The sequence below is a fragment of the Loxodonta africana genome, chromosome 12 (assembly GCF_030014295.1).
Source record: "Loxodonta africana isolate mLoxAfr1 chromosome 12, mLoxAfr1.hap2, whole genome shotgun sequence".
In the NCBI taxonomy this organism is placed as follows: Eukaryota; Metazoa; Chordata; class Mammalia; order Proboscidea; family Elephantidae; genus Loxodonta; species Loxodonta africana.
This window is the reverse complement of record NC_087353.1, coordinates 49,934,793-49,951,001: the sequence shown is the minus strand read 5'-3', so window position 1 is coordinate 49,951,001 and position 16,209 is coordinate 49,934,793. Positions and strand designations below refer to the sequence as shown.

General features: G+C 40.0%; 1 protein-coding gene across 10 annotated transcripts in view; it reads left to right on the top strand.

Annotated features, from left to right (window-relative positions):
- The window catches only part of MYO5A (myosin VA), a 264,298-nt gene that overhangs the window by 241,350 nt on the left and 6,739 nt on the right, over window positions 1-16,209 (top strand). For 8 of the 10 annotated variants that reach the window (XM_064295235.1, XM_064295232.1, XM_064295233.1 and 5 more), the window contains 4 exons: window positions 742-831; window positions 6,658-6,808; window positions 12,141-12,423; window positions 14,106-14,280. In XM_064295235.1, the coding sequence (XP_064151305.1) occupies window positions 742-831; window positions 6,658-6,808; window positions 12,141-12,423; window positions 14,106-14,280 (699 nt within the window). Of the gene's footprint in view, window positions 1-741; window positions 832-6,657; window positions 6,809-8,894; window positions 9,092-12,140; window positions 12,424-14,105; window positions 14,281-16,209 lie in introns of those variants that run through there. The other 2 variants (XM_064295236.1, XM_064295237.1) reach the window with 2 other exon arrangements.

Below are 16,209 nucleotides of genomic sequence, written 5' to 3'. Positions count from 1 at the left end.
ATGGCCATTTAATGCCAGGCAAAGGTATAGACAAACGTTGACATTTCTGTAAATTTGCATATCCAAACTAGTCAATGATGGTCTCATTCACAAAATCATGGGTCCTTTCCAATATGTCTGCCAATCAGCCCCTAGAGCTGAAAGGCACTTACCAGCCCCGGTGTCTTTTTTAGGCACAGTGAATCTCTGTGTATCTTTTCCTCTCAGCTACTGCGGCCCAGCTCTGGTGAGCGTCCCCCTGTTTGACCAGCTCAATACAGGACTTCCTCCATCCTATATCTGACTTACAGCTCAGAAATTTTAGCTAATTACTGATAAGATTTTTAACCTAATCTGAGTTTAAGTGATTCAAACTCTTTTTTGATATTTTTATTACAATATTTCTGATTCCTTTTGTTGCTTTTAGTCTTTTCAGTATTCCAAGGGAAGTGAGTTTGAGTTAACTGAGACTTGGTGAATTTTTCTGCTTAATTGGACAGCTATGTTAACATCAACTGAATGAGTGGGAATCATTTTTCTAATGGCAAGAAAATGGATGCCAAGCAGAGTAACAACCAACCAGAGAACCCAGTGGTTGGAATTCTGTTAGCAACAATGTAAGACTTTACAACTGCAATGTGATTTATTTTTGCAGTTGCTTGCAGTGGCACCTGAAAGAAATGGGCTTTCTTGTATCTGTTCAGTTTTTTTCAGGTTATTTACCTAAGGAAAAAGCAAATTTAGACTTATTCTCTGTTTCAGAAAAGAGGTGATGATTTCGAAACCGTCTCCTTCTGGCTTTCTAACACATGTCGATTTCTGCACTGTTTGAAGCAGTACAGCGGAGAAGAGGTGGGAAAACCTTGATTACAAAGTCAGCACGTTACACTTTCTCAGCTCTTTTTTAGGACACTTTTTAAATCATAAGATGTTTACCTGTTTGTTATTTTAGTAACCCCAATTCAGATGTGGCTTGAAAGTTCATAGCTCTGTTTGATCTTTATTATCTACAGAACAGTATACTGGGGAGCAACATAATTTCTTCACCCTAAGAGTTTATATTAGGAGAAAGCACGGGGAAAGATAGGATGAGCATTGGTCAATGAACAGTTTACCAGGAATGAAGCTTTTTGTCAATATGTTGAAGTGGCCTTTTAAAAAACTGATATTGAAATACTTAAAGAATATCCATTTAGGCTCGTCAGAATATGTTAAAGGTGATGAAAGTTAAGATACATCTCTTTTTGGATACTGATTTGTCCAAAAAAATTACTGATTTTGTTTGTGAATGATGTGTTGTTCATCAGCTGTTTGATAGACTTCAACATATTTCAAAAACTATGTAAAATATTAATAATTACTATTTGTTAAAAGCTTAGTATGTACCAGACAGCATTTAATATACATTATGTTAATTCTTACATCGTCTCTATGAAGAAGGAATTATAACCCAGTTTTGCAAATGAGGCAGTTGAAGCACAATTTGCCCAAGTCCACTTGGCTGTGAGGAGCAGAGCTGGGATTCCTGGTCTGCCTTTCTCTGAGAGTCTGTGCCCCTAACTGCTGTCCTCCATCCCTCCCCATACTTAGCAGTGAGGGCAGACAGAGAAGCTGATCAGTAGCACCTTCTGAGCACTCAGTCGGGAGAGAGGACTGCACTGGCAAATGATGCGAAACACAAAGACTACCAAGGTGTGGTCCCTGACAGGATAGGACCAACAGACCAGAATTCCCCATACCGTTGTTGTTATTAGGTGCCATCCAGTCGGTTCTAACTAAAAGTGACTCTGTGTTCAACAGAATGAAACACGGCCCAGTCCTGCACCATCTTCACAATCGTTGCTGTGCTTGAGCCGGTGGTTGTAGCTACTGTGTCAGTCCATCTCGTTGAGGGTCTTCCTCTCTTTTACTGACCCGCCACTTTAACAGGCATGATGTCCTTCTCCAGAGACTGGTCCCTTCTAATTACATGTCCAAAGTACATGAGGCCAAGTCTCACCATCCTCAATTCCAAGGAGCGTCCTGGCTGTACTTCTTCCAACACAGACTCATTTGTTCTTCTGGTAGTCCGTGGTGTATTTGATATTCTTCGCCAACACCATAATTCTAAAGCATCAATTCTTCTTTGGTCTTCCTTGTTCATTTTCCAGCTTTAGCATGCATATGAGGTGATTGAAAATACCATGGCTTGGGTTAGGCACACCTTAGTCCTCAAAGTAACATCTCTGCTTTTTAACACTTTTAAGGTGTCATTTGCAGTAGATTTGCCATATGTGATACATCGTTTGATTTCTTGACTGCTATTTCCATTTTTTTTTTTTTTTTTTATTTCCATGGGTGCTGATTGTGGATCCAATTAAAATGAAATCGTCGACAACTTCAGTCTTTTCTCTCTTTATCATGATGTTGCTTATTGGACAAGACATGAGGATTTTTGTTCTTTTTATGTTGAGGTGCAATCCATACTGAAGGCCGTAGTCTTTGATCTTCATCAGTAAGTGCTTCAAGCCCTCTTCACTTTCAGCAAGAAAGGTTGTGTCATCTGCATATCACAGGTTGTTAATGAGTCTTCCTCCAATCCTGACGTCCCCTTCTTCTCCATATAGCCTAGCTTCTTGGATTATTTACTCAGCACACAGATTGAATAAGTATGGTGAAAGGATACAACCCTGACACACACCTTTCTTGATTTTAAACCAGACGGTATCTCCTTGTTCTGTTCGAACGTTCTATAGATCCCATTCTTCGCAATGTTACCCATAATTTGTTATGATTCACACAATACTCAATAAAACAGAGGTAAACATCTTTCCAGTATTCTCTGCTTTGAGCCATGATCCATCGGATATCAGCAATGATATCCCTTGTTCCGTGTCCTCTTCTGAATCCAGCTTGGATTTCTGTCAGTTCCCTGTCTATATACTGCTACAACCATTTTTGAATAATCTTAAGAAAAATTTTGCTTGCATGTGATATTAATGATATTGTTCGGTAATTTCTGCATTCTGTTGGATCACCTTTCTTGAGAATGGGCATAAATATGGATCTCTTCCCATCGGTTGACAGGTAGCTTTCTTCCAAATTTCTTGGCATAGACAGGTGAGCACCTCCAGCTCTGTGTCTGTTTATTAAAGTATCTCAGTTGGTATTGCTTCAATTCCTGGAGCTTTGTTTTTCACCAATGCCTTCAGTACAGCTTGGACTTCTTCCTTCAGTACCATCAGTTCTTGATCATATACTACCTCCTGAAGTGGTTGAGCATCGTCATGGATTGAATTGTTTCCCCCAAAAAATATATGTGAACTTGGTTAGGCCGTGGTTCTCAGTATGTATGGTTTGCCTCCATTTTGTGATTGTAATTTTATGTTGAGAGGATTAGAGTGGGATTTTAACACCACCCTTACTCAGGTCACCTCCCTGATCCAAGGTAAAGGGAGTTTCCCTGGGGTGTGGCCTGCACCACCTTTAATCTCTCAAGAGATAAAAGGAAAAGGAAGCAAACAGAGAGTTGGGAACCTCATACCACCAAGAAAGCAGCACCAGGAGCAGAGCACGTCCTTTGGACCCAGGGTTCCTGCGCATGAGACCCTCCTCGACCAGGGGAATGATTGAAGACAAGGACCTTCCTCCAGAGCCAAAAGAGAGAAAAAGCCTTCTCCTGGAGCTGACACCCTGAATTTGGACTTGTAACATACTAGACTGAGAGAATAAATTTCTCTTTGTTAAAACCATCAACTTGTGGTATTTCTGTTATAACAGCACTAGATAACTAAGACAAGCATCGACAAGTTCTTTTTGGTACAGTGACTCTGTATTCCTTCCATCTTCTTTTGATGCTTCCTGTGTCCTTCAATTTTTTGCTCATAGAATCCTTCAGTATTGCAACTCGAGGCTTGAATTCTCCTTTGGCTGTTTCAGCTTGAGAAATAACAAGTGTGTTCTTCCCTTTTGATTTTCCAATTCCGCGTCTTTGCTCATTTCATTATAATACTTTATCTTCTTGAGCTGCCCTTTGAAATCTTCAGTTCAGCTCTTTCACTTCTTCATTTCTTCCATTTGCTTTAGTTACTCTATGTCCAAGAGCAAGTTTCAGAATCTCTACTGACGTTCATTTTGGTATTTTCTTTCTTTCCTGTTTTTTTAATGAATGACTTTTTGCTTTTTTCCTGTACGATGTCCTCGATGTCATCCTACAACTCATCTGGTCTTCAGTTATTAGTATTGAATGCGTCAAATCTATTCTTGAGATGGTCTCTAAATTCAGGTGGGATATGCTCAAGGTCATGCTTTAGCCCTCGTGGACTTGTTTTAATTTTCTTCAGCTTCAACTTGAACTTGCATATGAGCAACTGATGATTTGTTCCACAGTCAGCCCCTGGCCTTGTTCTGACTGATGATATAGAGCTTTTCCATTATCTCTTTCCACAGGTGTAGTCAATTTGACTCCTGTGTTTTCTATCTGATGAGGTCCACTTATATGGTCACAGTTTATGCTGTTGAAAAAAGGTATTTGCAGTGAATAAGTTATTCGTTGGTCTTGCAAAATCCTATCATGCGATCTTTATCATGGTTCTGTCACCAAGGCCATACTTTCCAACTACCGATCCTTCTTCTTTGTTTCCAACTTTCGAATTCCAATCACCAGTAGTTATCAATACACCTTGATTGCATGTTTGATCAATTTCAGACTGCAGAAGTTGGTAAAAATCCTCCATCTCTTCATCTTTGGCAGTAGTGATTGGTAGCGTACATTTGAATAATAGTCGTATTAACTAATCTTCCTTGTAGGTGTATGGATATTATCCTATCATTGACAGTGTTGTACTTTAGGACAGATCTTGAAATGTTCTTTTTGATGATGAACATGGTGCCGTTCCTCTTCAATTTGTTGTTCCTGGCATAATAGACCATAAAAAAAAAACATGATTGTCCAATTCAAAATGTCCAATACCAGTCCATTTCAGCTTACTAATGCCTAAGATATTGACCTTTATGCTATGTATTTCATTTTTGACAACTTCCAAGTTTCCTAGATTCATAACTTTATACATTCCACATTCTGATTATTAATGGATTTTTGCAGCTGTTTCTTACCATGTTGAGTCATGCCAATCAGCAAATGAAGGCCCCTGAAAGCTTTATTCTACGTCGTTAAGGTTGAGTCTGCTTTGAGGAGGCCGCTCTTCCCCAGTCATGTTTTGAGTGCCTTCCAACTTGAGGTGTTCATCTTCTGACACTACATCAGCTGATGGTCTGCTGCTATTCATAAGGTTTTCACTGGCCAGTTTTTTTAGAAGTAGATTGCCAGGTCCTTCTTCCTAGTCCATCTTAGTCTGCAAGCTGCACTGAAACCTGTCCACCTGGATGACCCTGCTGGTATTTGAAATACTTTTGGCATAGCTTCCAGCATCACAACAACCTGCAAGCCACTACAGTACAACAAACTGATAGATGCATGGTAGAGAATTCCCCATAGGGACCTTTAATGATGTCTTGTCAGTCTCCACTTTGGGCCACGTCATTAAGTGGGTTCTAGGGAGCAGATACTTGACCATGGGCAGAATCCATCAAGTAAACAATTGCTTTTATCAGGTAATGTCAAATTAACAGAATGTTAAAGTGCAAAGTGACTGAAAAAAAGTGCCTGCCTGTACGGTCAGCTTTCCATTTTAACAAATACCATCCAAAAGATTGAGTTTTAAGCTGTGACTAAAAATCATGGTGTGGATACCATGAAATAGAACCCATTGCTGTCAAGTTGATTCCAACTCATAGAGACCCTATAGGACAGAGTAGAAATGGCCCCTAGGGCTTCTAAAGAGCGGCTGATGGATTTGAACTGCCAGCCTTTTGGGTAGCAGCTGTAGCTCTTAACCACTGCACCACCAAGGCTCTCCATGGCATATGTTGTTGGGTGCTGTTGAATCCATTCCAATTCATAGTGACTCTATATGACAGAGTAGAACTGCGCCATATGGTTTCCAAGGAGCACTTGGTAGATTTGAACTGCTTACCTTTTGGTTAGCAGCTGAGCTCTTAACCACTGTGCCACCAGGTCTTCTCCCATGAAATATAGTAAAGAGAAACTTTTTATTAATTCATTAGTCTTTGTAGAAGTTGGTCTATTTTAAGATTATACTCTTTGGGTACATTGTCTATGAAAAGACTGTATTTAATGACTGAAGTTAAGAGATTAGTACTGCTGATAATTTAGTGTTTGGTGAGCAGTAAAACTGCTGTTTCATAAGTAAAAACATTATTATTATTTTTTTTTTAGTTGAGTTCCTCCAACTTGTTTCATCAACATTGCTGTTGAGAAGACTTACATGCTAATTTGGCAAGGTTAGATATTATCCAAAAGATAGTACAAAATGGAAGGGGTGATATGATGGAAACATATAAACATACATCAGCGTTTCAGAATGATTATCCTGTCATTTATGTGTGGGGCAAATGGACACTGGGCTAGCCAGAAGCTGAGAACATCTACTAAGAGGTAGTTGCAGTAATCCACTGCTTGGCTTAGGGAGGTAATGTAAAGGAAAGACAGAAAGGAAGCCCCATCTCCTCAAAGAGAGTTAAAAAAGCAGGAGAATGTTGATCTAACTGGAGATAGGTTAAACAGAGAGAAGAGACATTTCTCTCATGTATATCATTAACTTTGCATTATGACTCTAGGGCTTTATGAAATACAACACATCTCGCCAGAATGAACACTGCCTCACCAATTTTGACCTGGCTGAGTATCGGCAAGTGCTGAGTGACTTGGCCATTCAGATCTACCAACAGCTCGTGCGGGTATTAGAGAACATCCTTCAGCCAATGATCGGTAAGGCCAGGGTCCCACTGAACACTGCAGTCTGCCCACCATAGCTGCCCACTAGTAAATGACCACCAGTGACATGTGTTTTGGGGCATGTATTCATACAGGAAAACATAAAGTAGTAAGGGAACTTAGGTGGAAATATGGGCCCAAAATTAGCTGAGGAATTCCAGAAACCCAGCCATGAGTAACTGGGGATTCATCAAATTCTCAGCTTTCACGTATTCAAAACGGCAGTATCTAATTGTCCTCCCTGATGTATAATGCCTCTCTCTTACAATCATAGTTTATACTCAGCAATAGATCTCATACCGTATCAAGTTTTCAAAAACATTTTAAAGTTTGATCTAAGAGAACACTACAACATAGGGCTTCCTATAGGGGCCCATTTAAATTAAGGAGGTTGGGAATGTGTGCACTTTGCCCTGGAATGAACCAGGAGCTGAATAAAACAAAACAAGAAAACAAACTTATTCCCATTGAGTCAGTTCTGACACATGGCAACCCCATCTGTTACAGAGTAGAACTGAGCTCCATAGGGTTTTCTTGGCTGTATTCTTTATGGAAGCATATCTTCGGGCCTTTCTTCTGTTGAGAAGATACTCTTTGCTGAGTCAATACACCCCATGGGTCCTGTGGAATTGTTAAAGGCAACTTGGTTTAAAGTAGCAGTGCCTTATTGTCAGGGCAGCTGCTGAGTGGCTAGGGTGTGGGTGTGAACATGTGTGTATTCAACTAAGCGTATGATTTCATGCACTGCTCTTTATATGTGTATACTCACTCTGGGTGTTAATTTATGTATTGTGCTATCTGTGTTCCTTTGGAATGTAAAAGGAAGTAGCATGTATGAAATAGAAATTAAAACCCAGTGCCTTAGGCATGTACAAATTGCAGGCTGTTCATTTTGAATGCATTAAATTAAAAAACAAATATTTTAACTTACCAAACTGTTATCTTCAGGCAAATTATCAGCAGGCTCTTCAAGTTAATCCCAACTACTCTTTCTTTTACAGCTAACTTTTCTTTACCTATGTGTTTTCGCACATTTTCATTTCCCTTCTTTGGGCTCATGGTATTTCATTTTCTACCATAGGCCCACAATTAACCAACTAGAAACATGAAAGGCTGGAAAAGCTATGGGAGACAGAAGTGCTTCTTCAGTTGTCTCCTAAAAGGTCATGAATTTAAAACAACCTAGGTGGGCAAAAAGCAAGAGGTAACAGATGTAAAGAAGGTCAGCTTCAGGCAAGAATCAAAAAAAAAAAAAACATAAAATAATATGGTGGAGAGATTGTGGGGAGATTAGAACTCCTGTGCACTGCTGGTGGGATTGTAAAATGGTACAACCACTATGGAAAATGATATGGTGCCTCCTTAAAAAGCTAGAAGTAGAAATACATAGGATCCAGTAAACCCACTGCTAGGAATATATCCTAGAGAAATAAGGGCCATCACACGAGTAGGCGTATGAACAGCCATGTTCTTTGCAGCATTAGTCACAATAGCAAAAAGATGGAAACAACCTAAGTGCCCTTCAACAGACAAATGGATAAACAAATTATGGTGCATACACACAATGATAAAGAACAGTGATGAATCTGTGAAACATCTTACAACGTGGATGAATTTGGAGGCCATTATGCTGAGTGAAACACGTCAATCACTAAAGGACAAATATTGTACGAGACCACTATTATAAAAACCCAAGAAAAGGTTTACACAGAGAATGAAACAATCTCTGATGGTTACAAGTGAGGGGAGGGATGGGGGGGAGAGATAGATAGTAGACATAGGTAGTAGACAAATATTAACTTTGGCGAAGGAAAAGACAATACACAATATAGGGTAAGCCAGCACAACTTGACCAAAGCAAAATCATAGAAGCCTCCTAGACACATCCAAACACCTTGAGGGACCAGATTACTGGGGCTGAGGACAAGGGACCATGGCCTCAGGGGACATCTAGTCAATTGACATAACGTAGTTCATAAAGAAAATGTTCTATGTCTTACTCTGGTGAGTAGTGTCTGGGGTCTTAAAAGCTTGTGAGGAGCCATCTAAGATAAACACCTATTGTTCCCACCCTGTCCAGAGCAAATGATAATGAAGAAAACCAAAGACACAAGGAAAATACTAGTCCAAAGGACTAATGGACCACATGAACCACAGGCTCCACCAGCCTAAGCCCAGAAGAACTAGATAGCATCCGGCTACTACTGTTGACCACTGACAGAAATCACAGTGGAGGATCCTGGACAGAGCGGGAGAAAAATGTAGAACAAAATTCAAATTCACAAAAAAAGATCAGACTTAGTGGTCTGATAGAGACTGGAGGAACCCCCGAGGTTATGGCCCCCAGACACCCTGCTAACTCAAAACTGAAGCCACTCCCAAAGTCTATGTTTCAGCCAAAGATTAGACAAGCCTATAAAACAAACAATGTTCTGCTGCTATTCATAAGGTTTTCACTGGCTAATGCTTTTCAGAAGTAGACTGCCCAGTCCTTCTTCCTAGTCTGTCTTAGTCTGGAAGCTCAGCTGAAACCTGTCCTCCATGGGTGACCCTGCTGGTATCTGAATACCAGTGGCATAGCTTCCAGCATCACAGCAACACACAAGCGCCCACAGTACGACAAACTGACAGGCATGTGGGGGCATTTCAAGAGGCAGCATATGATCAGGAACCAATGGTACTGAAGGAAGAAATCCAAGCTGCTCTGAAGGCCTTGGTGAAAAACAAGGCTCCAGGAATTGATGGAATATCAATTGAGATGTTTCAACAAACAGATGCAGCCCTGGAGGTGCTCACTCGTCTATGCCAAGAAATATGGAAGACAGCTTCCTGGCCAACTGACTGGAAGAGATCCATATTTATGCTTATTCCCAAGAAAGGTGATCCAACCAAATGTGGAAATCATAGAACAATATCATTAATATCACACGCAAGCAAAATGTTGCTGAAGATCATTCAAAAACGGGTGCAGCAGCATATCGACAGGGAACTGCCAGAAATTCAGGCAGTTTTCAGAAGAGGACGTGGAACCAGGGGTATCATTGCTGGTGTCAGATGGATCCTGGCTGAAAGCAGAGAATATCAGAAGGATGTTTACCGGTGTTTTATTGACTACGCAAAGGCATTCGACTGTGTGGATCATAACAAACTATGGATAACACTGCGAAGAATGGGAATTCCAGAACACTTAATTGTGCTCATGAGGAACCTGTACATAGATCAAGAGGCAGTTGTTCGGACAGAACAAGGGGATACTGATTGGTTTAAAGTCAGGATAGGTGTGCGTCAGGGTTGTATTCTTTCACCATACCTATTTAATCTGTATGCTGAACAAATAATACGAGAAGCTGGACTATATGAAGAAGAACGGGGCATCAGGATTGGAGGAAGACTCATTGACAACCTGCGTTATGCAGATGACACAACCTTGCTTGCTGAAAGTGAAGAGGACTTGAAGCACTTACTAATGAAGACCAAAGACCACAGCCTTCAGTATGGATTGCACCTCAACATAAAGAAAACAAAAATCCTCACAACTGGACCAATGAGCAACATCATGATAAACGGAGAAAAGATTGAAGTTGTGGAGGATTTCATCTTACTTGGATCCACAATCAACAGCCATGGAAGCAGCAGTCAAGAAATCAAAAGATGCATTGCATTGGGCAAATCTGCTGCAAAGGACCTCTTCAAAGTGTCGAAGAGCAAAGATGTCACCCTGAAGACTAAGGTGCGCCTGACACAAGCCATGGTATTTTCAATCACATCATATGCATGTGAAAGCTGGACAATGAATACGGAAGACCGAAGAAGAGTTGACGCCTTTGAGCTGTGGTGTTGGTGAAGAATATTGAAAATACCATGGACTGCCAAAAGAATGAACAAATCTGTCTTGGAAGAAGTGCAGCCAGAATGCTCCTTAGAGGCAAGGATGGCAAGACTGGGTCTTACATACTTTGGACATGTCGTCAGGAAGGATCAGTCCCTGGAGAAGGACACCATGCTTGGCAGAGTACAGGGTCAGCGGAAAAGAGGAAGACCCTCAATGAAGTGGATTGACACAGTGGCTGCAACAATGAGCTCAACCATAACAACGATTGTAAGGATGGCACAGGACGGGGCAGTGTTTCATTCTGTTGTGCATAGGGTCGCTATGAGTCGGACCTAACAACAAAAACAACAACATAAAACAAACAATTACACATGTGAGGAATGTGCTTCTTAGTTCAGTCAAGTATACAAGACCAAATGGGCAACTCCTGTCCAAAAGCAAAGATGAGAAGGTAAGAAGGGACAGGAAAACTGGACGAATAGACATGGGGAACCCGAGGTGGAAAGGGAAACAGGGAGAGTACTGACACATTGCGGGGATTGCAACCCCCAACCAATGTCATAAAACAATATATGTATAAATTTTTGAATGAGAAACTAGTTTGCACTGTAAACTTCACCTAAAGCACAATAAAATAAAAATTCCCCTTAAAAGAAAAGGTCAGCTTCAGCCAATATTTCTTCTGCTTAAAGGCAAAAAAAATATTTTTATCATCTAAACAAGAATTTTATCTCTAAGATGCCCTACTCTGAGTTCCTATGCCTATCTCCCAGGCATTTAACAAGAATAACAACAGTAACAAGGACAAATGTTCTGAGTCAGTACAAAGTTCTGTGGAATCTGCATTCAGTACTAGGAGATATAACAGTGAGTGGGGCATGGCCCCTGCTCTCCAGGGAGTGGGCATCCTACAAACATCCTAGGGGACATAGACCAAATTCTGCATGAGCACGATAGAGGGAGCAGCGGTGATGCAGATGAGAAGACTGAGTCCTGGGAGGCTGAGGCTAGCCTCACTGTCAGGTGGGAAGCCTAGGACAAGAGCCAGCTTTCCAGTCCCACACTGGCACACTCTCCCAAGTCTTCTCCAAGACTGTTTCCCAGGGTCTTGCCCTTCTTGCTATTCGATGTGCTTGTCTCTGGGGCTCAAATATCACTAGAGAAGGCTTATTCCTAGCTTTTATGCACCTGTTGCTCAAAAACCACACCAAGATACCACATTTGTGCTATTAAAAGGCTACTGCTCTTATTTTAGAAATTATACCATTAATATTTTTAATTTCATGGTAATTTTTATATTTAATAATTATTCCTTCACTTAAGTTTAAAATCCAGAGGCCCTTTTTCTGTGATGTTCCTTTTCCCTCGATCTTGGTATTCATATCATTTTCCTAAATTGAATGTGTATTTGTATGTGTGTGTATGTGTGCCCATGCAAAGTGCAAGCACACAAAAACCGATTTTCTTCCAAGTTTTCTCTTTTAACTCCCGCAGTCTCAGGCATGCTGGAGCATGAAACGATTCAGGGCATGTCCGGCGTGAAGCCCACAGGGCTAAGAAAGCGGACCTCCAGTATTGCCGACGAGGGCGCCTACACACTGGACTCCATCATCCAGCAGCTCAGCTCCTTCCACTCAGTCATGTGTCAGCATGGCATGGACCCAGAACTGATCAAGCAGGTGATCAAGCAGATGTTCTACATCGTGGGGGCTGTCACCCTGAACAACCTCCTTCTGCGGAAGGACGTGTGCTCATGGAGTAAAGGCATGCAGATCAGGTAAACAAATGCCCACACTTTGATGGCTTCTGTAGAGTCCTGGCTGGCCTGTCAGGGTTGTGAGAGGTGGTTACTTGTTTGAGATCAGTGCACTTGAAGTTTGAGGGCAAGCAGCCAAGCAGCAAGGGAAGAACTGCTTGGCGCCACTTTCTCTTGCCCTGGCCGAGCTTCTCTAAATCTCACTGGCTATTGCCCCTTGCCTTGCCAGTGGGCTGTTCTCATTACTTGTTAGGAGACCTTGCTCCACTGAGAAGCCAGCTCACGGAAGGAGTACAGAGACAATGAAAAAATATGTCAAGATGAGAGAGCTCCTCCCTCCTGTGTGTGTTTTAGTTATACAATAACAAAATATCAAATTATAGTGACTTCTGATGTTTGATTACTCTTAGAAATATATTTTGACAAAATAACTTTTTGTACCTATGGCAGCAAGAACAAATTTAACAGATCTTTTACTAACACTTGAAACATGCCCCTCTATATTTTAAGAAACCCACTGCCATTGAGTCGATTCCGACTTATAGTGACCCTATAGGACAGAGTAGAACTGCCCCATAGGGTTTCCAAGGAGTGCCTGGTGGATTCGAACTGCCAACCTTTTTGTTAGAGCCAAACTCTTAACCACTATGCCACCAGGGTTTCCAGCTTTTAAGAAAAGCTACACTCAATTTTATGCCCGACCCATCCCCAGCGTAACCTCATTATCATAATAGAATTTATTATTTTATTTTTGCAAATGTTTATTTTAAAACAGCCAGAATACTCACAAAAGGAGGAAAGAAAAAAAATTCTCCCACAAAAGTCTTTAAACTACTCAACCTCAGGAGATCTTTGCATTCTTTTCAAGTTTTCCGTTTTGACCCAAATTCACTCAAATTCAATTGTAATTAACTTTAAGAACAGAATGCCGTCCACTCAGGAAGTAGAATTTATTTCTGTATAAGCTTTGCTCATAAATGTGAAGTTATCTGTTGTAATGGCATAATACCTCTTAGTGGAAATCTTCGTTTTCCACTAAGACCACTGTCACTTAGTTGGCTAGTTCTTGAGACCTCAGTGTCTGTGTAGTTTCTTTGTCTCTCTCCGTATTTGGGGTCTTTGTCTCTTCCAGTGGCCCTCACCTGTCCTTCTCCTCTTCCATGCCTGAGCAGTCCTCAGGCCACTGTGTCCACTGCCTAGGCTCTTCCCCAAATAGGGCGTGAGCACAAGGAACATGTGGGGGGATCTAGTGTTTCAGTTAACTTAGAGTTTGCCTTAAGAGAAAGTAATTAAAGGATTGTCGATTCTCATCTCCCAAAAGAAACTCATCTCAGAAATTGTAAGAGAACCTATGAAGTATTTTCTGGTCAGCTGTTCAGCAGGATTCAGCCTTATTATGTGTTCTGTGTTATTCATTAGCAAATCTTATTTCATAACTTTTGCTATAGTAACTATATTTCTACCTTCAGTTAAAGTATATTCTGTACTCATTTAATTTTATGTAATTATGATTATAAGCCTCATAACTATTTATAATGATAAAATTTTAAGCACAGCTGATGAGATTTAAGAAAACTGAACAGAAATACTGCCTGTCATATTAACATAAAATCCTGATAAGGCCACACCAGAAAATTAAGATATTTATGACAACATTCAGCAAATTTGTAGTCTCTCTCCCTCTCTCTCTCTGTTTGGCATAGGTACAATGTCAGTCAACTAGAAGAATGGCTACGTGATAAGAATCTGATGAACAGTGGGGCTAAAGAAACTCTAGAACCTCTTATTCAAGCTGCTCAGCTTTTGCAAGTGAAAAAGAAAACAGATGAAGATGCAGAAGCCATTTGTTCCATGTGCAGTGCTTTAACTACTCTCCAGGTAAAGCGGCTTTGCCCATTATGAAATAATTGAACATTTATCAGAGATGATTATTAGAGAAGTAAAGAGGTGTTCTAGTTATCTCCCTTGTCTCTAAACTGACTTCATCTGTGTCAGAGAAGATGTATGTCTCTACAGATCTTGAAGAAAGGAGATTTTGCCAGAAAATAATACATTTCACTGCCAATCACAGTGATCCATATTCAATATTCAGCAAATACTTATTGAGTACCTATAGTGTTCTATAATGTTCTAGGCATTTGGCTACATCCATGAAGAAAACAAAATACCTGCTCTCATGAGGTTTACATTCCCTAGAGTGTATATTTCATAAAATAATTTTCTATATTATTTGATTGAAAGACTCTTTAGACTTTTCTAAGACAGATAATACTTGTTCCTTTCAATTCAGCAAATGATTAATTGAGTTCTTATTTCAAGGCAACAAACTTGTTGCTAAGTGAGATATTTCGATAAATAAGGAGTAGTCCCTCCCTTTAAGGAGCTTGCAGTCTAGTAGGGAAGGCAGAGCTGTACATGGCTAACTCGATTGTAAGAGGGTCTGAAGGGAGCACTGAGGTGTGAGAACTTACTTGACTTTGAAGCAAGTCTAGAGTTTGAGGAAGTGAGAGGAAGGGAAGGGCATTTGAAGACAATGGTAACAGCAGGAAGCAAGTCATAGGCATGAACATGCCCATTTTTCTTTTGCCCAGTTATTTTCTATGCTGACTCTTGGACTTTCTTAATATTTGTTCCATATCTCATAACATAGAGATCTTCAGTTGTGTCCAATATTATAATCAGATCTCCATCAGTAGATAATGGGAATTAAGATTTGCAGCTTCTTAATGCTGAACTCCTAGTTACATAATTCTTGCTAAGAATGAAGCGGAGCTACGTTACTGAGTAATGGTCCTAAAATTTTTTTCCCCCATTTCAGCCAAGTCTGGAAAGTTAGAATACATTGGGGAAAACCTGACTTTATAGAAATTTGCTGTCATCCAACTTTTAAAGAATATACTTTATATCTTAATGTAGTTTAAGCACTTATTTCACAGAGTGAGATAGATCTGTAATTGTGAATTTTTTTTAACAAGGCAGTCCAGCTTTTTTAAAGTCCTAATACTTGGCCCTAAGGGGTGATCCCTTGATTCATTTAATTCCTCACAGATGGAATAAACATTCCCACTTTCTAATTCACATCTTTCTGGTGTTTAATTTATTCTTTACCTCTAGATTTTTTTAAATTTAAATAGCCACATATGACTAGTGGCTACTGTATTGCACAGCACAGCCCTAGACAATACCTTGAAAATGGAAATATCTTTCTACCTTATTTTGACAATGATTTCTTTTAATTAGAAAAGAGATGCGACCGTTTTACAAAAGAAATTAATTTGACACCTTTTTAAGCCCTTTCCTCTAATTAATTGGTTAATTTTAAAGGCCTCTGCTATTATTCATTGATAATAACTTATCTTTTGTAAAAATATGATTTAAAAGACCATTCAAAAGAAATAGTATTTGGCTTCATTATTTTTAAATACAGCTGGAGATATATAAAGAGAGCAGAATGCTGCTAATAGAGTGAACCCTGTTTGTGTAAAAATAGTATAAGCTAGAATATGTACAGAAATAGCTAAGCAGATACTCAGGACACTGTTAACAGTTGTTGCTTTTGGAGGCTGGAAGATGGAAGTGGAGGCATTTTTACTTTTCATATTGTATTCTTTTGTACTCTTTGAATATTCTCCCAAGCCTATCATGCTTCTTTGAAAATTATACAAATATTACATTAATATATTCTTATAAAAATTAAAAAACATGCCCTTCAGACCAGCTCCCTCTCCTCTCATCCCACCCTGCCCTGAGCAGAGCAGAAGAACATGTGCACAGATCCCTTTTATATTACAGATTCTAGGTGATCGG